At 47.1% G+C, this 26,034-nt stretch overlaps 1 protein-coding gene across 2 annotated transcripts in view; it reads right to left on the reverse strand.

Annotated features, from left to right (window-relative positions):
* The window catches only part of LOC119978090 (katanin-interacting protein), a 307,079-nt gene that overhangs the window by 91,803 nt on the left and 189,242 nt on the right, over positions 1 to 26,034 (reverse strand). For both annotated transcript variants that reach the window (XM_038819487.1, XM_038819488.1), the window contains exons 13-15: positions 10,365 to 10,589; positions 3,073 to 3,210; positions 155 to 1,229 (exon numbers count right to left, since the gene is read on the reverse strand). In XM_038819487.1, coding sequence (XP_038675415.1) covers positions 155 to 1,229; positions 3,073 to 3,210; positions 10,365 to 10,589 — 1,438 coding nt within the window. The remainder of the gene's footprint in view (positions 1 to 154; positions 1,230 to 3,072; positions 3,211 to 10,364; positions 10,590 to 26,034) is intronic.

Consider the following 26,034-nt stretch of genomic DNA (forward strand, 5'->3'; position numbering starts at 1 on the left):
GGGTGGAGGCATGGGCTTAAGTAGGGTGCTCTTTCCTAGGGCATGTGCAGACTCAATGGATCAATTGGCCTCCTTTTGCAGTGTAAATTCCATGAAAATTACTTTCAGGTAAAATCTTAAAATGTTGGAATGACAGATGATAAATTCACTGTACCTATTTTAAACTGTCCTTCAGTGTCATTAATATTTAACAGTTCTTTATTTCTTGCGCTCTTCACAGAGCTTCTCCTTCCACTGATAGGATATTCAGCTCTTTCACTCTCTTCTTCCAGTGAAGGCCCATAACAGTCACTTTCTTTGAAGTTGTTCAGAAAGTCAAAATATTCTTTGTCAGTAAGCATTTTGCCCTTTTCATGAGGGTTGACTAACTTTTCCCTGCTGCAATTTAAGATCTTGTCAGTTGTATCAATGGTAGTTTTGTGACTTCTGCTAGGATCAGATAGATCAGGCCAATTATAATTGGCTTCATTAGTGTTAGCTGAATTGTCAATTTTTAATACAAGTGTCTCATCATAGAGCCACGGAGGCTTCTTCCATTTAGTGTGCCTGGATTTTTCTGGTGATTTTAACCACAACGGTAATTTTGAAGTTGATGATATTTCGGTTATTTTCTTTTCTGTTAATTTTTCCAGTTGGTCTTTCATAGCTAGTTCGTCATCAGATTCAATCTTTTCACCCTCCTTAACGGTTTCTGAAACATTTATCCGCATGAGTGACTCCTCAAGTGAAGCCGGGGCTGTTAACATTAAGTCTTCCTCCAAGGTCAAAACTCTATTCTTTGCGGAGTCAACTGAATAAATTAATGCACTTTTCTGATTCTCTAAATTTGAATTCAAAAGGAATGAGAGACCGTTTTGCTGCGAGGCCTCAGTGCCAAGGTTTCTTTTTGAGCTCTCGATTTCATTAGCTTGTTCTTCTGTATCACTCCTACTGGAAGTCCCAAATGTGTTTCTCTTATTATCCAACTCGGAATTTAGAAAGAATGAGGAGGTGGGTTGTTCTGGAGGCTCAATGCTGGGACCTCTTTTTGAGTTCTGAATTTCTTCACTCTGCTCTTCCATGTCACTCCCACTGGAAATATCAAATGTTGCTTCTCTTTTGCCGGGTCTCAGGTCAATGGTTGTACTGTAATCAAACACTTGGTTTCCACAACCTTTCTCAAGCTCATCTTCATATACAAGATCACTATCCACATAAATCCTTACATCCCTTGCCCCAGCATCGAGCTCCTAAAGAAAGAATTGAGAGACTGAAATCAATTTTTGCCATATTATAAATGAAAATATATAAATGTACCATGGCGGGGCGGGGGGGGGGGGGGGGGGGGGGGGGGGTGGAGAGAGAGAGAGAGAGAGAGAGAGAGAGAGAGAGAGGAAAGAGAGCTGACTGGTGGTGATTTAACCTGAGGACCACCACACTTCCAGTGAGAGGAAAGGTTGAGAAGGATGACCTCATCCAGTACGGGAACTGAACCCATGCTGTTGGCCTCGCTCTGCATCACAAAACAACTGTGCAGCCAACTGAACTCAACCGGCCCCAAATAGATATTACAAATAGAAAATAGGCCATTTGACTCTAGCTTCTTTTTGTGCTCATCCTCCACTCAAGAAAATAGTTCTAATCACATTCACCTCACCTATTCTATATCTCCTTTTCCTCGACACCTGACAAACCAACTTTGACTGTTGACACAGTTTCAGCCACAAACACTAACCCTGGAAATTAACCCCAAATCATCAGAATTTTAGAAATAAAATCACAATCTGTTCTCAATCTCTTACATTTCCTTCATAAATTTAAACGCCATCATATTGTCCTATGTTAATCGCATTGCCACATCTGTGGCTATAATATTCTCGTTAAGAGCAGCAGCATTTTATGTGGTTTCTCTATTCACATTTTCTAAAATCAGCTACAAACCTAAAAGATAGTGGAGTTCTCAACTGTAGGAAACACTTCATTATGGTTGAGAATTTGATTATATTTAAATTTAGAAAGAAGAGGTTGGTTAGCCTGCTTTTAGTCCCCTGGCTATGATTGCCTGTACTCTGCCTGACTCCCATTAAGATCACAAACTCACTACACTGAAGACGCACAGTATTTTCCGTTTTGTAAGCATTTACATAAAAGACTAGAAGAGCAACCCAGGTTATTCAAAGTTTCGAAGTCTCAAATTTGATTGTAATCATTTTATTCTAAATCATAATTCAAACTAATTGCAGTGGTGGCAACAATATATGAACTAAAATAATTTAATTTGAGCATTTATTATTCTCTCAATTACTTCCACAAGCTGTATTTTTAAATCTATAGATTTACAATTTATAGTTATTTAAAAAAAAAGTTCATTGTTAAGCCGATAACCTCTTGAAACTGCAGAAAATAATTAGGTTAAAAAGCATTAATAATGAAAAGTACAATTCTTCTTTGATTAATGTTAATAACAGAAACTTAAATATGCCAATTTGTATCTAAAGATAGTTACAGCCTAAAAACATCCTGTTCGGGTTAAATTTAGCTCTAATCTAAATACACACTGTATTTTTAAAATTTAATTGAATATGTTTGAATACCTTTTAACATGTCTTAATATAGCACAAAACGACACCAACAATATTTCCATCTTGTGTTACACATATTAGTAGTTCAAATAAGGATAAGCAACAACTTAGGCTATTGTTGTTATTGGTTGTGCACAAGTAAAATAAGGCTAAAGCTTAATAATCCACTGCATTAATCTCCTGGTGTTCTACATTCTACTTGTTTATGTACCCTGTCCACAGGCTGAACTTCGATGCTTTGTGAGATATGCTATAATCTATTCCATCATAAGCAAAACAAGCACCAAAATTCTCATTACTCCATTTCATTTATCTATAGCGCGGTTACATGTTTTTAAAAATTACAGGATTTGTGCCCCCTTCCCCCCATCTGATTTTGAACATCATTTATGTTTAAAAAACCCATATTTTTTTTTACCTGGTAAATCTTATATGAAATGAAGGTCTACCTTCCAGAATACATCTTATTACAACCAACATAAAACAGGGGAGAAGCACATCAGCAACTTACATTGAGGCTTCTGTTATAATTCCAAATCTTGATCTTAGAAATACCAATGTCACGTGACTTGTTTGGACTACGCACAACAAAATATAATTGGATTGGTGGGTGAAAAGGGCATGTCCACATGTGACGGTCTTTTGTAGTCTATGAGAGAGCAACAGTTAGATCTTAATATCTCCAGAGGTACGTTTTCCTCAATGATTGCAGAAGGAGATACAAAATAATATATGTATAATATATATATTATATAATTAATTCAAAAGCACAAACATGATGAAACGTACAGAATGCCAACAGGCAATTCTTTCAACCGGAAACTGCTGGAAAAAGAATGAGAAAAATTAACATCTTACTTCAATGATTCACTTGTCTGATCAGTATTTAAACAAATAAAAAACAACAATGACATTCTCCAGCTCTCTCATCCTTCTAACACCCTTAATTATACTGCTTCTTGGACCAAGCTTTTAATCCCTCTTTAATATCTCCTTCTTTGGCTAGTGAAGGGCTCAGCAAATCATTGTGACAAATTAAATGTAGACTTTCAACAGTTATGCCATATCATAAATTTGTTTGCCTGTTCTACATATTATGAAGGCATTTTAAAACAATATTATATTTTGCTATTAATAGATGGCAGACTACGGTAGCAGGTTCATTTGCCTGCTCTTCCGAGTTATCCAAGGCCTAGGTAAGGGCTCCATGCTCAGGGCTATGAGGCATGGCTACATTACCCTTAGTGACAAAAAGGTTGGGTGGGGTTATTGGGATAGGATGCCCTTTACAGACTCGATGGGCCAAGTGGCCTCCTTCTGCACTGTAAATTTTATGATCAAATAGTCAATGGTAGCAGCAGCAACTTTTTGATTAATATTATGGAAGAATCAGAACCGCAAGGCTACAATGGCTACTCACAAAAGGATCCTTCATAGAGTCTTAGAATCATGCAGCACAGAAAAGGCCCGACGGCGCAATCACATCTGCGCCGGTGAAAAACAACCATGTAATCATTCTAATCCCATTTCCCAGCACTTGGCCCATAGCCTTGTATGCCTTGGCATCGCAAGTGCACATCTAAATCCGTCTTAAATGTTATGAGGGTTTCTGCCACAGGCAGCAAATTCCAAATTTCCACCACCCTCACGATAAAAATGTTTTTCCTCACATCCCCTCTAAACATAGAACATAGAACAGTACAGCACAGAACAGGCCCTTCGGCCCTCGATGTTGTGCCGAGCAATGATCACCCTACTTAAACCCACGTAACCCATATACCCGTAACCCAACAATCCCCCCATTAACCTTACACTACGGGCAATTTAGCATGGCCAATCCACCTAACCCGCACATCTTTGGACTGAGGGAGGAAACCGGAGCACCCGGAGGAAACCCACGCACACACGGGGAGGACGTGCAGACTCCACACAGACAGTGACCCAGCCGGGAATCGAACCTGGGACCCTGGAGCTGTGAAGCATTGATGCTAACCACCATGCTACCGTGAGGCCCCAAACCTTCTGCCCCTTACCTTAAATCTACGTCCCCTGTATATTAACCCCTCCACCAAGGGGAAAAAAGTTTCTGTCTCCTCTATCTATGCCCCTCATAACTTTATACATCTCAATCATGTCCCCCCTCAGTCTCATTTGCTCCAAGGAAAACAATCCAAGTCTATCCAATGTCTCTTCATAACTGACACTCTCCAGCCCAGGCAGCATTCTGCAAAATCTCCTCTGATCTTTTCCAGGGCTATCACATCCATCCTGTAATGTGGATTCTACAACTGCACACAATACTCTAGGTGTGGCCTAACCAACGTTTTATACAGTTCCAGCATAACCTCCCTGGTCTTAAACTCTTGCCTTGGCTAATAAAGGCAAGGATATGATTCTCCTCAACGGCCGACGCCGGAGTGAAACGCGGAGTGTTTCACTCCGGCATCGGAGGCCATTGCTCGTCCCCTATTCTCCCCCACCCCCCCGGGGGGGCGAGGAGCCGCGTTGCAGGAAACTCGCATGATGCGGCCGGCGGCGCCTAAGTGACGTCAGCCGCGCATGCGCAGGTTGGCTGGCTCCAACCCGCGCATGCGCGGTTGCCGTCTTCTCCTCCGCTGCCCCGCAAGATGTGGCAGCTTGATCTTGCGGGGCGGCGGAGGGGAAAGAGTGCGTATCTTAGAGACGCCGGCCTGACGATCGGTGGGCACCGATCGCGGGCCAGACATCTGACGAGCACGCCCGTGGTGCTCGATCTCCTCTCCGCCCCCACAGGCCCCATACTGACCTGCCGCGCGCTGTTCACGCCGGCAGCGACCAGGTGTGGTTGCCGCCGGCGTGAACCCGTCGGGGTCGTTAGGCCGCTCGGCCCATCTGGGCCGGAGAATCGCCGGTCGCCGGGAAAAACGGCGAGCGGTGATTCTCCGAGCGGCGTGTCGCTACACGCGACATGCCATTTTGGTGGTAGGAGAATCGCGGTGGGTGCCAGAGCGGCCCTCCCGTGGGGAGCGGAGAATCGTGCCCCATATGCCTTCTTATTTATTGTATCCACTTGGTCTGCTACCTTAAGGGGCTGGTGTACATGCTCTCTGATTTTTGGTGCCTCCCAGGGTCCTGTCATCTATCATGTATTCCCTTGCCTTGTTTGTCCAAGTGCATCTCACACTTATCCGGACTGAATTCCATTTGCCACTGATCAGCCCATCTGACAAACCTGTCCATATCCTCCTGTAATCGAAGGCTATCCTCCTTGTGCTTTACCACCCCACCAATTTTCGTATTTTACTGATCAACCTTCCTATATTGATATCTAAATCATTTGTATAAACCACAAATAGCAAGGGCCCCAGCACTGATCCTTGTAGGACGCCACTGGACACAGGCATCCAGTCAGCAAAACATCCCTTGACCGTCACCCTCTGCTTCCTACCACTCAGGCAATTTTGGATCTAGTTTGCCAAATTTCCTTGGATCCCATGGGCTCTTACCTTCGACATCAGTCTCCCATGTGGGACCTTATCAAAAGCCTTGAAGTCCAAGTAGACTACTTCAAATGTATTTCCCACATCTAGGGACCACCTGGTCAACTCTTCAAAAAACTCAAATCAGGTTGGTCAGACATGACCTCCCCTTAACAAATCCATGCTGACTGTTCTTGATTAATCCCTGCCTCTCCAAATGCAGATTGATTCTGACTCTCAGAATTGCTTCTAATAGTTTCCCCACTACTGAGTCTAGGCTGACTGGCATGTAGTTTCCTGGTTTATCCCTTCCTCCCTTCTTGAATAACATTCCCTCTAAACACTTTGGCTTCCCCAATTAATATTGGGGAAGTTGAAATACTCTTATTAAGAATTCCCTCAAAATTGCGTCCTCTTTTACCACCTTCTCTATCGCCTTCTGAAGATTCTGTATCGTGGAATATTGAGCTGCCAGTCCTGTCCCTCTCTCAGGAAGAAGTCTTGTGTTTCCTTTAAGTCCAAGTGAGGAAGGCAATGGGAAACCACACATGACCCTAGTCATATTTCTCAATGACATTTAAAATGAGAGACTATGAGCAAGACTGAGGAAAGTGCAGGATCACGAGACATGGAGAAATAAACAGAGGACCTGCCCTTGGACAAATCGCCATTAGAACATAGAACATTACAGTGCAGTACAGGCCCTTCGGCCCACGATGTTGCACCGTCCTGTGAAACCCTTCTAAAGTCCCTCTACACTATTCCCTTATCGTCCATATGCCTATCAAATGACCATTTGAATGCGTTTAGTGTTGGTGAGTCCACTACTGTTGCAGGCCGAGCATTCCACGCCCTTACTACTCTCTGAGTAAAGAAACTGCCTCTGACATCTGTCCTATATCTATCACCCCTCAATTTAAAGCTATGTCCCCTCGTGCTGGACATCACCATCCGAGGAAAAAGGCTCTCGATGTCCACCCTTTCTAATCCTCTGATCATCTTGTATGCCTCAATTAAGTCCCCTCTTAGCCTTCTTCTCTCTAACGAAAACAGCCTCAAGTCCTTCAGCCTTTCCTCATATGATCTTCCCTCCATACCAGGCAACATTCTTGTAAATCTCCTCTGTACCCTTTCCAATGCTTCCACATCCTTCCTATAATGTGGCGACCAGAACTGCACACAATACTCCAAATGCGGCCGCACCAGAGTTTTGTACAACTGCAACATGACCTCATGGCTCCGAAACTCAATTCCTCTACCAATAAAAGATAACACACCGTACGCCTTCTTAACAACCCTCTCAACCTGGGTGGCAACTTTCAGGGATCTATGGACATAGACACCGAATTCTCTCTGCTCGTCCACACTACCAAGAATCTTACCATTAGTCCAGTACTCTGCCTTTCCGTTATTCCTTCCAAAATGAGTCACCTCACACTTTTCTGCATTAAACTCCATTTGCCACCTTTCAGCCCAGCTCTGCAGCTTATCTATGTCCCTCTGTAACTTGTAACATCCTTCTGCACTGTCCACAACTCCACCGACTTTAGTGTCATCTGCAAATTTACTCACCCATCCTTCTATGCCCTCCTCCAGGTCATTTATAAAAATGACAAACAGCAACGGCCCCAAAACAGATCCTTGTGGCACACCACTAGTAACAGGACACCAGTCAGAGCATTTCCCATCAACCACCACTCTTTGTCTTCTATCAGCTAGCCAATTTCTGATCCAAACTGCTAAATCACCCTGAATCCCATGCCTCTGTATTTTCTGTAATAGCCTACCGTGGGGATACGGATAACTGACATCTCTGAAGCATAAATCAAAAGCATACTATTCAATAGTCTTAAATGGAATATTCTAATTTATGCACAATATGATCAAGTCCTGTATGAAAAGGCATCTGCTGTCAGTCCTCTTGAATCTTGGAGGAAAGCTCATGTAACCCCACTATTTAAAAAGGGAGGTAGAGAGAAAACAGGGTTTTATAGACCAGTCAGCCTGATGTCGGTAATGGGGAAATTTTACAATCCATGATCAAAGATTTTATAACAGAGCACCTGGAAAACAGTGGCAGGATCAAACAGAGTCAGCATGGATTTATGAAGAAGAAATCATGCTCGACAAATCTACTGGAATTCTTCAGAGGGCGTAACTAGCAGAATTGATGTTGGGGGGGGGGGGGGCGGTGGATGTGGTTTATTTGGTGTAAGGATCCTCCTGTTTAACCCTTTTCTCCCTTTTTCTTTTAATTTTTGTTATTATTCGCTATTACAATTTTTGTCCATGGATGGTTAATGATTAGAATTCGAACAGGAAGCTCCAGAATAATGTGCCATTTCGATCAATGATGACCTGGACTGACCGGTAGCCAATGAACTGACCCAAAAAGCTGGGTCCTGATCGAGGTAGTGATTGTTCCTCAGTGAGACCAGGTTCCATTTTGCCTTTCAGTTTGAATTCTGTCAGTGGAGGTGAAGTCTCTCCAGAAACTCGCTCTGCTTGAAAAGATCCAGCCAACTCTTTCTCACAAATAAGCCTTGTCAGAGATGGCAGAAGAGGATTCTGGGAAAAGTCAACTCAGCTGTACTGTGGGTGGCCGAAGAACCCCTCCAGTGCTAAACATGAGGAAGATCATCATCCAGCATGGCGGCAGTAGAGGATTCTGGGTGAAATCAACTCTGTCACCTTGAGTGGGTAGCCGAAGAACTGGTGTCAAGGAGCAGGTAAAACAGATGAACTGAAAGCCTGGATTATGGCATGGAACTATGACGTAATTGCAATTACGGAGACATGGTTAAGGAGTGACAAAACTGGGAGCTTTACATTCCAGGATATCATCATTTTAGACGGGACAGAAAAGGAAACAAAAGAGTTGGAGTTCAGAAGAATGAGGGAGGAATCTTACAGAAACCGTTATAATTCTAACAGGAATAGACAGGGTTAATAGAATGAGAATGTTCCTGATGGTGGGTGTGCTCAGAACCAGAGGTCACAATCTGACGATACACAGTACACCAATTAGGACAGAGATGAGGAGAAACTTCGTCACCCATAGAGTGATCGGCCTGTGGAATTCATTACCACAGGAAGCAGTTGAAGCCAAAACATTGGATGTTTTCAAGAAACAGTCAGATAAAGCACTTGGGCAAAGGGGATGAGGAGGATATGGGGAGGGGAGTGGTAGGGCGGGATCAGGTTACTGAGTTTGATGATCAGTCATGATCGTGATGAATGGCAGAGCAGGCTTGAAGGGCCGAATGGCCTCCTCCTGCTCTAATTTTCTATCTTTTACAGAAGGCAAAGGAATGCTCTTTCAATAATTCACATTTTGTTTTTGTTATTGAGAGACTAAAATCGTTGAAAGCCATAAGACCACAAGACATAGGAGCAGAATTAGGCCACTCGGCCCATTGAGTCTACTTCGCCATTGTCATGTGAGAGTACCCTTTAAGAAATGGGTGTTTAAGAAACGTACCTTTAAGAAATGGAGCTGCTCATGTTACTGGAGTGATGTCAGAGTGTGGGTGAAGGAGAGCTCTACTTCTGCTTTTTAGTTTCAGTTTGAGAAGAGCTTGGGTGTGTCTGTATTTTTCAGTGAGCTGCATCTGCTGTGATCTCTGCCAACCAAAGACTATCTATGGATCATTTGGTGAACTCAGAATTGTAAAAAGGTCTCGGTATTAAATGTAAACCTAATGTGCTCCTGTTTGAGAGTTTGTTAAGTCTTTTGGGTGTAAAAGGACAGCATACAGGTTACTTAGTGTTGTAGTCTTTTGGGGGTTGCTAAGATATTCACTGTTTGTTTAAAAAGGTTAACTTGAGTTCATAGAATAAACATTGTTCTGTTTCAAAAACCAGTGATCCATTTTCTGCTGTACCACACCTGTAGAGTGAGCCGTGTGCTCCCCATACCACAATCTATTAAAAGTTGTGGGTCAGGTGAAATCCATGATACACTTTGGGATTCTCTACACCATGGCCCATAACACCATTCAATCATGGCTGATATTTTATCATCCCCATTCTCCTGCCTTCTCTCCATAACCCCTGATCCCCTTATTAATCAAGAACCTATCTTTCTCTGTCTTAAAAACACTCAGTGATTTGTGAATGAAGTCATGTGAATGTGTCAAAAAAAGAGAGGATGAGTGAAACTGTTTCCTGTGGAGGTTGCATTCTATTGATGTGAATAAGCTGATAGATACAGGGAAGCCACTTTCATCTCCCCTTTAATTTAATATATGGTTTGTTAATAAATAATTCCATTTGGTGAAGGGAAAACAATTCTAAGATTTAATCCAATTTGGCATCCAGAGTTTTAGAGATCAGCTTTGCTTACCTTTGTCTTTCCATTCACTAAAGAATTCAAGTTTCCAGGACAGTAAGTATTTCTGATGTCAACATCATGAGGAGAAACAAAAATCTTCTGATGTTTCAGGTCAAAAAACTGTACTTCTGTTAAGCCCACTTTTTCACTGTTGCCCCAGTTCGACACAATTTCCATCGAAACATAAACGGCATCTTTAACTGATCTGCTGCCTGACGTGCCAGCGCCCAGCGGAGTCTGTCAAAATAAAAGTTTCACATTGTTCACTCGTAAAAATGTAAAGTACTGCATCATAGCTTGCATATTTATAATTTTATCCACAGATATTTTAAAAAAGCTTGTGTTTGGATCACAGCAAATCTAGAATCTAGATCAACAGCAGCCAAACTCAACACTTACATAGAACATAGAATGATACAGCGCAGTACAGGCCCTTCGGCCCTCGATGTTGCACCGACATGGAAAAAATCTAAAGGCCATCTAACCTACACTATGCCCTTATATGCTTATCCAATAAATTTTTAAATGCCCTCAATGTTGGCGTGTTCACTACTGTTGCAGGTAGGGCATTCCACGGCCTCACCACTCTTTGCGTAAAAAACCCACCTCTGACCTCTGTCCTATATCTATTACCCCTCAATTTAAGGCTATGTCCCCTCGTGCTAGCCACCTCCATCCGTAGGAGAAGGCTCTCGCTGTCCACCCTATCTAACCCTCTGATCATTTTGTATGCCTCTATTAAGTCACCTCTTAACCTTCTTCTCTCTAACGAAAACAACCTCAAGTCCATCAGCCTTTCCTCATAAGATTTTCCCTCCATACCAGGCAACATCCTGGTAAATCTCCTCTGCACCCGTTCCAAAGCTTCCACGTCCTTCCTATAATGAGGCGACCAGAACTGTACGCAATACTCCAAATGCGGCCGTACTAGAGTTTTGTACAACTGCAACATGACCTCATGGCTCCGGAACTCAATCCCTCTACCAATAAAGGCCAACACACCATAGGCCTTCTTCACAACCCTATCAACCTGGGTGGCAACTTTCAGGGATCTATGTACATGGACACCGAGATCCCTCTGCTCATCCACACTACCAAGAATTTTACCATTAGCCAAATATTCCGCATTTCTGTTATTCTTTCCAAAGTGAATCACCTCACACTTCTCCACATTAAACTCCATTTGCCACCTCTCAGCCCAGCTCTGCAGCTTATCTATGTCCCTCTGTAACCTGCAACATCCTTCCGCACTGTCTACAACTCCACCGACTTTACTGTCGTCTGCAAATTTACTCACCCATCCTTCTGCGCCCTCCTCTAGGTCATTTATAAAAATGACAAACAGCAACGGCCCCAGAACAGATCCTTGTGGTACGCCACTCGTAACTGAACTCCATTCTGAACATTTCCCATCAACTACCACTCTCTGTCTTCTTTCAACTAGCCAATTTCTGATCCACATCTCTAAATCACCCTCAATCCCCAGCCTCCGTATTTTCTGCAATAGCCGACCGTGGGGAACCTTATCAAACGCTTTACTGAAATCCATATACACCACATCAACTGCTCTACCCTCGTCTACCTGTTCAGTCACCTTCTCAAAGAACTCGATAAGGTTTGTGAGGCATGACCTACCCTTCACAAAACCATGCTGACTGTCCCTAATCATATTATTCCTATCTAGATGATTATAAATCGTATCTTTTATAATCCTCTCCAAGACTTTACCCACCACAGACGTTAGGCTCACCGGCCTATAGTTACCGGGGTTATCTCTACTCCCCTTCTTGAACAAAGGGACCACATTTGCTATCCTCCAGTCCTCTGGCACTACTCCTGTAGCCAATGATGACCTAAAAATCAAAGCCAAAGGCTCAGCAATCTCTTCCCTGGCTTCCCAGAGAATCCTAGGATAAATCCCATCCGGCCCCGGGGACTTATCTATTTTCACCTTGTCCAGAATTACCAACACTTCTTCCCTACGCACCTCAATGCCATCTATTCTAATAGCCTGGGTCTCAGCATTCTCCTCCACAATATTATCTTTTTCTTGAGTGAATACTGACGAAAAGTATTCATTTAGTATCTCGCTTATCTCCTCAGCCTCCACACACAACTTCCCACCACTGTCCTTGACTGGCCCTACTCTTACCCTAGTCATTCTTTTATTCCTGACATACCTATAGAAAGCTTTTGGGTTTTCCTTGATCCTACCTGCCAAAGACTGCTCATGTCCCCTCCTTGCTCGTCTCAGCTCTCTCTTTAGATCCTTCCTCGCTTCCTTGTAACTATCAAGCGCCCCAACTGAAACTTCACGCCTCATCTTCACATAGGCCTCCTTCTTCCTCTTAACAAGAGATTCCACTTCTTTGGTAAACCACGGTTCCCTCGCTCGACCCCTTCCTCCCTGCCTGACTGGTACGTACTTATCAAGAACATGCAATAGCTGTTCCTTGAACAAGCTCCACATATCCAGTGTGCCCAACCCTTGCAGCCTACTTCTCCAACCTACACATCCTAAGTCATGTCTAATGGCATCATAATTGCCCTTCCCCCAGCTATAACTCTTGCCCTGCGGGGTATACTTATCCCTTTCCATCACTAACGTAAAGGTCACCGAATTGTGGTCACTGTTTCCAAAGTGCTCACCTACCTCCAGATCTAACACCTGGCCTGGTTCATTACCCAAAACCAAATCCAAAATTCTCTTTTAATATTTAATTCTTGGTCACTTGGCTTAAGGTACAGCTCTGAGACAGGGGAAATAGTGACAGTCACCGTCGTTCCCGAGGATCATAGGCTTCTCTCCCCTTTTGAGACAGAGCTGACTGGTGGTGATTTAACCTGAGGATCACCACACCACAGGCTAGGGGCAAGGTTGAGAATGCTAACCTCAACCGGGTGAGAATTTAACTTTTGGTGGTACTCCACATCCCGGACCAGCTGTCCAGCTAATTGAGCTAATGAGGGAGTACTGCATATTTGGAAGCAGTGCCATTCAGGTGATTGGGCAGATTAGGCCTTGGTTTAATTATTCAGGTGGAGAGTAGAACATTCCCTGGCATTATGGAAGAGCAAGGCTGTTCATCCAATGTCCTGGTACAACATTTACTTCTCAGCCAACACCAGGACAAAGAGATTAATTGGTCAATTATCTCATTGCATTTGGAGAAGCTTGCTGCATGCAAAGAGATTTGGCGGGGGCGGGAATCGTGCCGCGCCGGTCAATGGCCGCTGGCAGTTGCCCCTCCGGTGATTCTCCAGCCCGCGATGGGCCGAGTGGTCGCCTGGTTTTTTTTTTGCCGGTCCCACCGGCGTAAATTAGAGTAGGTCCTTACCGGCAGGACCAGGCGGCGCAGGCGGGGTTCTCGGGGGTGGGGGTGGGGTGGGATCTGGCCCCGGGAGATGCCCCAACGGCGACCTGGCCCGCGATCGGGGCCCACCGATCCGCGGGTGGCACTCTATTCTTCCGCACCGGTAGCAGTCCGCCATGGCAGGTGCAGAGACGAAGCCCTCTGTGCATGCGCTGGAATGACGCCAGCACACACTGGCGCTACCGCGCATGCGGAAACTCGCGCCGGTTGGCGGAGGCCTTTCGGCGTTGCCAAGCCCCTTCCCCGCTAGCTGGCGCGGCACAAACTACCACGGTGCCGGCCTAACCCCTGAAGCTGCGGTGGATTCTGCACCTTTTAGGGCGGCCCGACGCCGGAGTGGTTCACGCCACTCCTTCCCGCCGGAGTTTCCCGCCCAGCCGATTACGGCAGAATCCCGCCCAACATCTTTGGGGAGGATCCTCTTATCTTAGACCCTGCAGGAATATCAGGACCATTTTCAGGTCGGGGACATGGCTCACTGACCTGTATGGCCATCCTAATCTCGATGGAGTATGGGAATCAGCAGGGTGGCACCAGAAAAATGGGGGTGACCCAGAGACCAGAGACTTGGTGACAGCATCAGATATGTCACCACCCACGGTTCGCGGCTGGGAGGGTTCCTAGCCTGGGGGGGAAGGGAGGGGGGGGGAAAAGGGGAATACAGGGTTGCTGCTGGTAGGGTCAGGAAGGAGCTGGTGGGGGCTGGGGGGATAGAGGAGAGGTGTTGTCGCTGTGGGGACTGGGTCGGGCAGGGGGTGCTGGCCTGGGGCGGGCAGTCGACGGGCTATGGCTAGTCAACGGGGGAGGGGGGGGGCGGGACGCCCTCTGATCCGGTTGGTCACCTGGAATGCGAGAGGGTTGAATGGGCCGGTGAAGCGGTCGAGGGTACTGGCTCACCTGAAGGGGCTAAAGGCAGATGTGGCAATGCTTCAGGAGATCCACCTGAAGGTGGCGGACCAGGTCCGCCTGATGAAGGGATGGGTGGGGCAGGTTTTCCACTCTGGGTTGGATGTGAAGAACCGGGGAGTGGCGATTCTGGTGGGGAAAAATGTGTTGTTTTAGGCATCGGAGGTGGTGGCGGATAAGGGGGGTAGGTATGTTATGGTTAGGGGCAGGCTACAAGGAGAGAAGGTGGTACTGGCTAGTGCAGGGGTGGGAAAACTATGGCCCGCGGGCCGCATGCGGCACGCCAAAGGTATTTCTGCGGCCCACCAAGTCATTAAAAAAAAAAAAAAAAAAAATTTGTGTTTTTTTTAATTAAAAATAAATTTTTTTTTTAAGGTTAATGGGGGGCGCTGTTGGGTTACTTACTGGTATAGGGTGGATACGTTGACTTGAGTAGGGGGATCATTGCTCGGCACAACGTCGAGGGCCGAAGGGCCTGTTCTGTGCTGTTCTATGTTCTATATGAGGCGCCCAGAATCATAACCGGGTGAAGTAATTATTTTACTTAATATACTATGCGGCCCTTTGTGAATTGTGAATTTCTGAATGTGGCCCTTGCACGGAAAAGTTTGCCCACCCCTGGGCTAGTGTGTATGCCCCAAATTGGGACGATGCAGGCTTTATGAGGCGTATGTTGGGACGGGTCCCGGATCTGGAGGCGGAAGGTCTGATCATGGCGGGGGACTTTAATACGGTGTTGGATCCTTCACTGGATCGGTCCAGCTCTAGGACGGGTAGGAGGCCGGCGGCGGCCAAGGTACTGAGAGGGTTTATGGATCAGATGGGTGGGGTGGATCCATGGAGGTTTGTGAGGCCGAGGGCACGCGAGTACTCTTTCTTCTCCCACGTACATAGGGTCTACTCTCGGATAGATTTCTTCGTGGTGAGTAGGGGACTGATTCCGAGAGTGGAGGAGGCCGAGTATTCGGCCATTGCAATCTCCGACCACGCTCCGCATTGGATAGAGTTGGAGATGGGGGAGGTGCGGGACCAACGTCCGTTGTGGCGGTTGGATGTGGGGTTGTTGGCGGAGGAGGAGGTGTGTAGGAGGGTCCGGGCAAGTATTGAAGGGTACCTCGAGGTGAATGATACGGGGGAGGTTCAGGTGGGGATGGTCTGGGAAGCCCTGAAGGCAGTGATTCGTGGGGAGCTGATATCCATCCGGGCACACAGGGAGAGGAGTGAGAGGGATAGACTGGTGGGAAAGATGCTGGAGGTGGACAGGAGGTATGCAGAGGCACCAGAGGAGGGACTGTTGGGGGAGAGGCGCAGCCTGCAGGCTGAATTTGATTTGCTGACCACTAGAAAGGCGGAGGCACAGGGGAGGAAGGCACAAGGGGCAGTGTACGAACATGGTGAAAAGGCGAGTAGGATGCTGGCTCATCAGCTCCGCAAGCGGGATGCGGCTAAGGAAATTGCTGGAGTGAGAGACAAGAGTGGGAATGTGGTGCGGAAGGGGGTAGAGGTGAATGAGGTCTTCAAGGACTTTTACGGGAAACTGTACTGTTCGGAGCCAACGGGGGAGAGGAGGGGAATGGAGAGGTTCCTTGACGGGCTTTCTTTCCTGAAGGTGCAGGAGGAGAAGGTGGAGGGGTTGGGTGCGCCGATTGAGCTGGAGGAGCTAGTTAAGGGGATCGGGCAGATGCAGTCAGGGAAGGCACCGGGGCCGGATGGGTTCCCGGTGGAATTTTATTAAAAGTTTGTGGACCTAGTGGGCCCCTTGCTGGTGCGGACACTCAATGAAGCGTGGGAAGGGGGGACTTTGCCCCCGACGATGTCGCGGGCGCTGATCTTGTTAATTTTAAAGAGGGACAAGGACCCCCAGCAGTGTGGTTCATACAGGCCCATATCTCTTCTCAACGTGGATGCTAAGGTCCTGGCAAAAATCCTGGCCACCAGGATAGAGGACTGTGTGCCAGGGGTTGTGCACGAGGACCAGACAGGTTTCGTGAAGGGAAGGCAGCTGAACACGAATGTGCGGAGATTGTTGAATGTCATCATGATGCCGGCGATTGAGGGGGAGGCAGAGATAGTGGTGACACTGGATGCAGAGAAGGCCTTCGATAGAGTGGAGTGGGGGTACCTTTGGGAGGTGTTGGGGAGGTTTGGATTTGGTTAAGGGTTCATTAGATGGGTAAGGCTGCTATATGAGGCCCCAATGGCGTGCGTGGCCACGAATAGAAGGAGGTCGGAGTACTTCCGGCTTTACCAAGGGACCAGGCAGGGTTGCCCCCTGCCCCCCTTGCTGTTTGCACTGGCAATCGAGCCGCTGGCGATGGCGTTGAGGGATTCAGAGAGGTGGAGAGGCTTGGTGCGAGGTGGAGAGGAACATAGTGTGTCGTTGTATGCCGATGACCTGTTACTGTATGTGGCAGACCCGGTGGGAGGGATGCCGGGAGTGATGGAGTTGCTAGCTGAGTTTGGGACCTTTTCAGGTTATAAATTAAATTTAGGCAAGAGCGAGGTGTTTGTGGTGCACCCTGGAGACCAGGAGGAAGGAATTGGTAGGCTCCCGCTTAGGCGGGCAGGGGAGAGCTTTAGGTACCTGGGGGTGCAGGTGGCCAGGGACTGGGGGACTCTTCACAAGCATAACTTCACCAGACTTGTAGATCAGATGGAGGAGGAGTTCAAGAGGTGGGATATGCTGCCATTATCGTTGGCGGGGAGGGTACAGTCCGTTAAAATGACGGTGCTTCCGAGGTTCTTGTTTCTCTTTCAGTGCCTGCCCATCTTTATCCCCAGGGCCTTCTTTAGGAGAGTGACTAGCAGTATTTTGAGCTTTGTGTGGGCACATGGGACTCCGAGAGTGAAGAGGGTGTTCCTGGAGCGAGGGAGGGATAGAGGCGGGCTGGCGCTGCCCAACCTTCTGGGGTACTATTGGGCAGCCAATGTGTCAATGGTGCGTAAATGGTAATGGAGGGGGGAGGGGCGGTGTGGAAAAGAATGGAGATGGCGTCATGTAGAGGTACGAGCCTGGGTGCCATGGTAACGGCACCGTTGCCGCTCTCCCCTAAGAGGTTTACCACGAGCCCGGTGGTGGCGGCGACCCTAAGAATCTGGGGACAGTGGAGACGGCATCGGGGGAAAACAGGGGGCTCGATGGAGGCTCCACTGGGTGGCAACAATCGGTTCATCCCGGGGAACAAGGATGGGGGATTTAGGGGGTGGCAAAGGGCGGGCATCAGCAAATTGAGGGACCTGTTTATTGGCGGGAGGTTTGCTGGCCTGGGGGAACTGGAAGATAAATTTGGCCTTCCCCAAGGGAACACGTTCAGATACTTGCAGGTAAAGGTGTTTGCTAGGCGACAGGTAGAGGGATTCCCTCTGCTGCCGTCGCGGGGGACGATGGACAGAGTGCTTTCGGGGGTGTGGGTCGGAGAGGGGAAGGTGTCTGACATCTATAAGGTAATGCAGGAGGTGGAGGAGTCGTCAGTGGAGGAGCTGAAGGCTAAATGGGAGGGGGAACTTGGGGAGCAGATAGAGGACGGGGCTTGGGCGGATGCCTTGGAGAGAGTCAACTCTTCCTCCTCATGTGCGAGGCTTAGTCTCATCCAATTTAAGGTGCTGCACCGGGCCCACATGTCCGGGACTAGGATGAGTAGGTTCTTTGGGGGTGAGAACAGGTGCACCAGATGTTCGGGGAGTCCAGCGAACCACGCCCATATGTTCTGGGCATGCCCAGCACTGGAAGAATTCTGGAAGGGGGTGGCGGGGACGGTATCGAGGGTGGTTGGATCCAGGGTCAAACCAGGGTGGGGACTCGCGATTTTTGGAGTTGCGGTAGAGCCGGGAGTGCAGGAGGCGAAAGAGGCCGGTGTCCTGGCCTTTGCGTCCCTTGTAGCCCGACGAAGGATTCTGCTACAATGGAAGGATGCGAGGCCCCCAAGCGTGGAGACCTGGATCAGTGACATGCCGGGATTTATAAAATTGGAAAGGGTCAAATTTGCCCTGAGAGGATAAATACAAGGGTTCTATAAACAATGGCAGCCTTTTCTGGACTTCCTGGCTCAAAGATAGGTATCTTGGTCAATAGCAGCAGCAAAACCGGGGGGCGGGGGGGGGGGGGGGGGGGGGGGGGGGGGTGTTCCTTATTGTAGTAACTTTATATTGTGTTAATTTGCGTTGTTGTTAAAATGCTGTGTTGTTCATAGAGGTGGGGCGAATGTTTATGATTGTTAATATTATTGTTATTTTTGGTATTTTACTATGGTGCGTTATTGTTGTATAAATTCAAAATGTTTCAATAAAAATTATTTAAAAAAAAAAGATATGTCACCACCCTTTACACTGAACTGTCACTCATGTAAAAAATGGATCATCAACACATTAAATGCCAAAATTTGTAATACGTGTAGAACCCTATCCCACCCCTCCCACTGACACACAGACCACCCCCCCCCCTCCCCCCCTCCCCCACCAGAGCACCACCGGTCCCTGAAGGAGATGAGAGGGGAGGCAGTGCAACCCACAGAAAAAGACCAACACTCTGAGGATGCAAAATCACATGAAACTCCTACGCACTCTCGACCACTACAGATGCACAGACCCTGGTGGGTCCGACTTCTCAGTCAGACAGCATGCCACATGGCGAGTAGCGCGCCACATGGCGAGTAGCGCATCACATGGCGAGTAGCGCATCACATGCGAGCAGGAGTAAATGATGAAGACGGTGACAGCAGAGGACAATCCCCATGAATCCCAGGAGTCATACACTAACAAATCGAACAGTAATGGGGATGTGCGATCTGTCAGTACTTACAGGGGCAGCAACACTTGCACTGAAAATGGATGCCATGATGGCCCAAGGCCTTTGCACTGGTGACAATCTCCATTGAAAGAATGACCAACCTCATGAAGAGTTGGACATTACAGGAAGAGTGCATGTCAGCAACCAGTTTTAACAGCGTCACAGCAACTAACATTGAAGCTATCTGGTGGCGAGAACTGCAGAAATCGAGGTTCCTAAAAGATGAATGGGTTATGGCAGCTGCCTGAATATTTGTCCACCAAATATTACTCTCGCACAGTGGTCACATATCAACTGCACATTAAGGGAGTAGCTATTTTTATAGCACCATTTTCCACAGGCAAACAGAACCTCCTGGACCTGTGGAAATCTGAGTGAAGCAAAGCTGACAACCACAGAACCATAGAATGCTATGGTGTAGAAAGAGGCCATTCAGCCCATCATGTCTACTCCAGCCAAAAAAGAAACTAGCCACTCATTTTAATCACATTTGTCAGCATTTGGCCCCTCGCCTTGTGGATTACAGCATTTTAGATCAGGGGTTTTTCAAAGTGCAGGTCACAACTCACAGGTGGGTTGTGGGCGGGTGTCTGGAGGGTTGTAGAGACATTAGTCAGGGCATTCCCACCATGGTCCAGATCGTGGGACAAGCCACTACCGGCATTTAATTTGAGAATGGCGGCAGCTGCGACTTTAAAATGAGAACGAAATGAAGCTGTGCGCAGTCTTCCAACCAGGTCAACAAGCCAAGTTGCTTATATGTATGTGTTTTTGGTGCAAAATCACAGAGGAGAGTTTCTTCCATTTTCTAGCTGCTAGCAAGCAAAGCAAGAGGACCGTTAAGATGGATCATTTTCCTACAAGGAAAAGACGGCCACAGACACAAATAGGCAGTGTACCTACTGGCCAGGATCTCACATCCTAATCTGTTGGAGAGTGCTTCTCAGAAAAAATTCACGGGAGGATGAGCAGTGCTAGTGTTAGCACTGTACAGAGCTCCAGGACCTATGGTTAACAGCCTACAAAGAAGAAACTTAACAAAGAAACAAAGCAGATAAAGCTGATTTATTGAGGTATGGTTTTGCTACTTGTGCCAATGCAAAATAAGGACGCAAAACCCATGTGTGTATATGCAGTACTAACGAATGAGAGGAGAAGTTTCAGATTTTGAAAGAAAAGTTGTGGGTGAAAAATTCCTTTTGTAGTTGAGACCCCAGAGTCGGTTACAGCTGACTCCAAATGAAAAGACTGTTGCTGTACCTGACCCGTGATAGCAAAACATGCCAAAAGTCCATTTGGCTGTCAGTATTCTGGAGTAGCATCCCCCAAGAGTATCCAGTGTCGAGTATAGACCATAGAACAGTACAGCACAGAACAGGCCCTTCGGCCCTCGGTGTTGTGCCGAGCAATGATCACCCTCCTCAAACCCACGTATCCACCCTATACCCATACCCCAAGAACCCCCCTTAACCTTACTTTTTTAGGACACTACGGGCAATTTAGCATGGCCAATCCACCTAACCCGCACATCTTTGGACTGTGGGAGGAAACCGGAGCACCCGGAGGAAACCCACACACACACGGGGAGGACGTGCAGGCTCCGCACAGACAGTGACCCAACCGGGAATCGAACCTGGGACCCTGGAGCTGTGAAGAATTTATGCTAACCACCATGCTACCGTGCTACTAAAACAAGTATTTTGTTGCTATTGCCCATCACAACGACCTACATGTGCGAGGTTTGATTTTTCGTTCTCACAAAGATGAAGATGGCACAAAGGAACCAGCTGAACTGATATTCATGTTGCCCTCTCTTCCTGTGAACCTGATTGGAGTGAGATTGTGAGGATTCAGTATGCTTCCCTATCGCATTATAGGTAAGCGAATGGGGCATGGGTCGCCATAGGTCGGCCGGCATGGGTCCCATTTGGCAAAAGTGGGTCCCAAGGAATAAAGTTTGAATACCATAGCTTTAGATGCAAATCCAGCTACCTTCTCAATGAGTAGAGCGTTTCAGCCTCAATCCCAATTTAGACAGCGAGTTCCAGATGACCACTACCGTCTGGTTGGAAAATAGAAAATAGGAGCAGCAGTAGGCCATTCGGCCCTGTTTTGCTATTCATAATGGTCATGTGTTCCTGCTTTCCCCCATAACCTTTGATCACTTTAGTCCCAAGAGATATATCTAACTTCTTGAAAACATACAATGTTTTGGCCTCAACTACTTTCTGTGGTAGCGAATTCCATTGGCTGACAACGCTGAGTGAAGATAGTTCTCCACATTTCAGTCCTAAATAGTCTGCCCCGTACCTTTAGACTGTGACCCTTAGTTCTGAATTTCGCCACCATCGAGAAATTCCTTCCTGCATCTAGTACTGTTGGAATTTTATAGGTTTATATGTAATCGCCCTTCATTCCAAATGCCAGCGATTATAATCCTAAACAACTTAATCTCTCCTCATACTCAAGTCCGACCACCCCAGGAACCAGTCTGGTAAACTTTCACTATAGCAAGAATATCGTTCCTCAGATAAGGAGATCAAAATTGAACACAATATTCCAGATGTTGGCACACATTAGCTATTCTCCAGTCCTCTGGGACCTCACCTGCAGCCCTATAAAGATTCCTGTCAAGACCCTTTCTTGCACCATCCCTCAAGCCACCTATTCATCTTAACCATCCTGCCATTTCTACTCTGACTAGCACGTCGCACTAGTAACAATCTACCTTTACGGTCCTACTTTTTAGTTAAATTCCTAGCTCCCTAAATTCAACTTATAGGACCACATCCTGTTTTTTTTTAACCTATATCGGTGGTGCCTATATGCACCACAACAGCTGGCACCCTCCCCCTCCAGAATGCCCTTTCTAATCCCACCTTCCTGCACCCGGTCCATAGCCTTGCAGTTTACAGCACTTAAGATGAGGATTCAGGGAGTTGGGCAGTGAATTCCAGACCCTCAATACCCTTGGTGTTAAAAAAGCTCTTCCTCATGTCCCCTCTACACTTTCTGCCATTTATCTTGAATTTATAAAAGCAGATTACTGCAGATGCTGGAATCTGAAACCAAAGAGAAAATGCTGAAAAATCTCAGGAGATCTGGCAGCATCTATACGGCGAGGAAAGAGCTAACATTGAGTCCAGATGACCCTTTGTCAAAGTAGAAAATTGGTTAGCACTGTTGCTTCACAGCACCAGGGACCCAGGTTCGATTCCCGGCTTGGGTCACTGTCTGTGCAGAGTAATGTGCAGAGTCTGCACAGTCTCCCCGTGTCTGTGTGGGTTTCCTCCAGGTGCTCTGGTTTCCTCCCACAAGTCGCGAAAGTCAATCGTTTGGTGAATTGGCCATTCTGAATTCTCCCTCAGTGTACCTGAACAGGCGCCATAATATGGCGACGAGGGGATTTTCACAGTAACCTCATTGCAGTGTTAATGTAAGCCTACTTGTGACACTAATAAAGATTATACATTATAATTTTGAACACCTCGACTAAGTCACCCCTCAGCCTTCTTTGTTCCAAGAAAAATAATCCCAATTTATCCAATCCCTCCTCATAGCTACACTTTTCTAACCCTGGCAACATTCTTGCAAACCTCTTCTGCTCTCTAGAGCAATTATGTCTTTCCTGTAATGTGGGGACCAGAATTGCCCACAATACTCCAGTTGTGGTCTCACAATATTTGTCTACTTGAACTGCTGCCTTTAGGGACCTGCGTATTTGTACGCCAAAATCTCTAATTTCCTCTACCCCCCTCATGGTATACTCCCATTCATTGCGTTTATTGTGTATTCCCCCTCCAGAATATGTGGACCCAATATCACAGGGATATCTCACAAGCTTTAAGATGAGTTGACAACCAAGGCACTTGAAATAAGTTGCACAAAAGCTGCTGTTCCCAATGAGTTCAGTTTAAGCTGAAGGAAACTCTCCTGTAGCTGACCATTGGCTTGCCAGTTTTATCTTTACATTGTTCATGTCAGGACAGCTTAACTCTATGGAGCATTCCCGCTGAGCAATCGCCTTTCCCAAACTGGTGAGTCACGGACACACTGCTGTTGGAAAAGATGCATTATTGACTTAATTGCCTTTTACACTATCTCAATTGGCTTCCCTTCAATCCCACAAGGGTTCATTGCTAGACTCACAAACTGCACCGGGAAGTCGAATGAGGGTGGGATCATACTGGGATTCCAGCCCAGCATCTTATTATGGGAGTTTCCCATCTCGCCTACCTCCATTGGTGCCAGGATATTTGGTTTTTCACAAAGCCTATTTTACAGAACTAGGAATTACATTTCAAAATTAATTAACTAAATGTTGTGAGGCAGTCCCTCAAAAATCCAGGTGACTACCTTTTACACTAAAAATGAGTCCTCAGGTGACTGAGGAGTTCAATGTGCAACCTACGGTCTTTGTCGCAGGTGGGGAAAATGGCGGTTGGAGGAGCTGGTGGGTGGGATTCCAGGGTTGCCATGTCCTTCTTTGTGGTCAATGCTTGGTTTCAGCTTGCCCTTGGTGATGAAAGGCGAGGTGTCCAACTCCTTCCAAGATGCTTTTCTTCCACATTGGGTCCCATAATAATATGCTGGGCCAGGGATTCCCAGGTATTGAAGGGGATGTGGGCTGGTTCTTGAAGCCTTTCCTCTGCCCTCCTGGGGCTCACTTGCTGCATCAAAGCTCAGAATAGGGCACTTGTTTCAGGAGTGCCATGTCAGGCATGCAGACAATGTGGTCAGTCCAGCAGAGCTGATCGAGCGTGGTCAATGCTTGGATGCGGGATGTTGGTCTGAGTGAGAACACGGTCGTTGGTGCATCTATGCTGTCAACAGATTGACAGGATTTACAGAGGCAGCGCTGGCGGACCGGGGGGGGGGGGGGCGGTGAGGGAAAGCACCGAGCAGGCCGCACCGTGAGAGGGGAAGCCCAAAGAGCGGAGCCAGAAAGCGTGAGTCACCGGCTGTGAGCGGCGCGGCAGGCCGGGAAAAAAAAAAAATAGCACAGGAGGTGATGGTGTAATGGTATTGTCACTGGACTAGTAATCAAGAGGCCTGGGTGCGCAGGTTCAAATCCCACCGCAGCCGATGGTGAAGTTTGAATTAATTTTGGGCAGCATGGTAGCATGGTGGTTAGCATAAATGCTTCACAGCTCCAGGGTCCCAGGTTCGATTCCCGGCTGGGTCACTGTCTGTGTGGAGTCTGCACGTCCTCCCCGTGTGTGCGTGGGTTTCCTCCGGGTGCTCCGGTTTCCTCCCACAGTCCAAAGATGTGCGGGTTAGGTGGATTGGCCATGCTAAATTGCCCGTTGTGTCCTAATAGTAAGGTTAAGGGGGGGAGTTGTTGGGTTACGGGTATAGGGTGGATACGTGGGTTTGAGTAGGGTGATCATTGCTCGGCACAACATCGCGGGCCGAAGGGCCTGTTCTGTGCTGTACTGTTCTATCTATCTATGGTGTCACTTCTCCAGGATTTTGAGGTGTCTATTGCACACGACGTGTATCACTACTGCTCTTTAGGCCATGAGCTTGGTGCTGGTCTGAGATCCTGAACTTCAGACACTCTTCCTCAGACGACCCAAGACTGTGCTGGCGCATCAAAGACGGTGTTGAATCTGGTTATCAATATCTGTTCTTGTGGACAATAGTCTCCCAAGGTATGGAAAGTGGTCCATGCTGTGCAAGGCCTCCCTGTGGATTTTTATGACTGGGATGTAGTACTGTGTGGAGGGGCCAGGGTGGCAGAGGACCTTTGTCTTACGATGTTTAGTGTAGGTCCATGCATTCATACGTAAAGGTATTGACGGTGGTTTGGAGATCGGCCTCCAAGTGTGTGCAGATGCAAGCGTCATGTGAAATATGGTAGTTCAATAACAGAGGGTGGAATGACCTTGGATCTGATCTGCAGGCAGAAGCGGTTGAACAGGTTTCCGTTTGTTTAGTAGTTCAGCTCCACTCCAGCAGGGGAGCTTGCTGAGTGCGAGATGGAGCATTGCAGCAAGGAAGATAGAGAAGAGCGTCAGTTTGATACAACAACCTTGCTTCACCCCGGTCAGACCGCAAATTGGGTCTTTGGTGGATCCGTTGGTCGAAATCACAGCTTGCATTTTGGTCATGAAGCGGGCGAAGGATCATGACAAATCTTTGGGACAACGAAAAGGGAGGACATTCAATAACCCCTCACGGTGGACAGCCTCAAAGGAGGCTGATGTACAGGGGTTGATGATGTTCCCTGCATTTCTCATGTAGTTTCTGCATGGTGAGGATCATGTCTGTTATGCCCCTTAGTGGGCGGAATCCGCACTGGGACTTTGGGAGGCGCTCTTCAGCCACAGGGAGAAGATGATTAAGGAGGGCTCTTGAGGTGGCTATCTCTGTGGCCGACAGCAGGGGAATTCCTCTGTATTTACTACAATTGGACTTGTCATCTTTCTTGAAGATGGTCACCATTACAGCATCTCTGAGATCTCCAGGTATTTTCACCTCCTTCCAGATGAGGGAAATGAGACCATGTATTCGCGCCATAGTAATTGTCTGCATGTTTTATGGCTTTGGTTGGGATAGAGCACGAGAAAGACAGAGACTGAACGTGGAGCCAAGGAGGATAAAGCAGCGCAAG

Source organism: Scyliorhinus canicula, chromosome 15, assembly GCF_902713615.1.
Source record: "Scyliorhinus canicula chromosome 15, sScyCan1.1, whole genome shotgun sequence".
In the NCBI taxonomy this organism is placed as follows: Eukaryota; Metazoa; Chordata; class Chondrichthyes; order Carcharhiniformes; family Scyliorhinidae; genus Scyliorhinus; species Scyliorhinus canicula.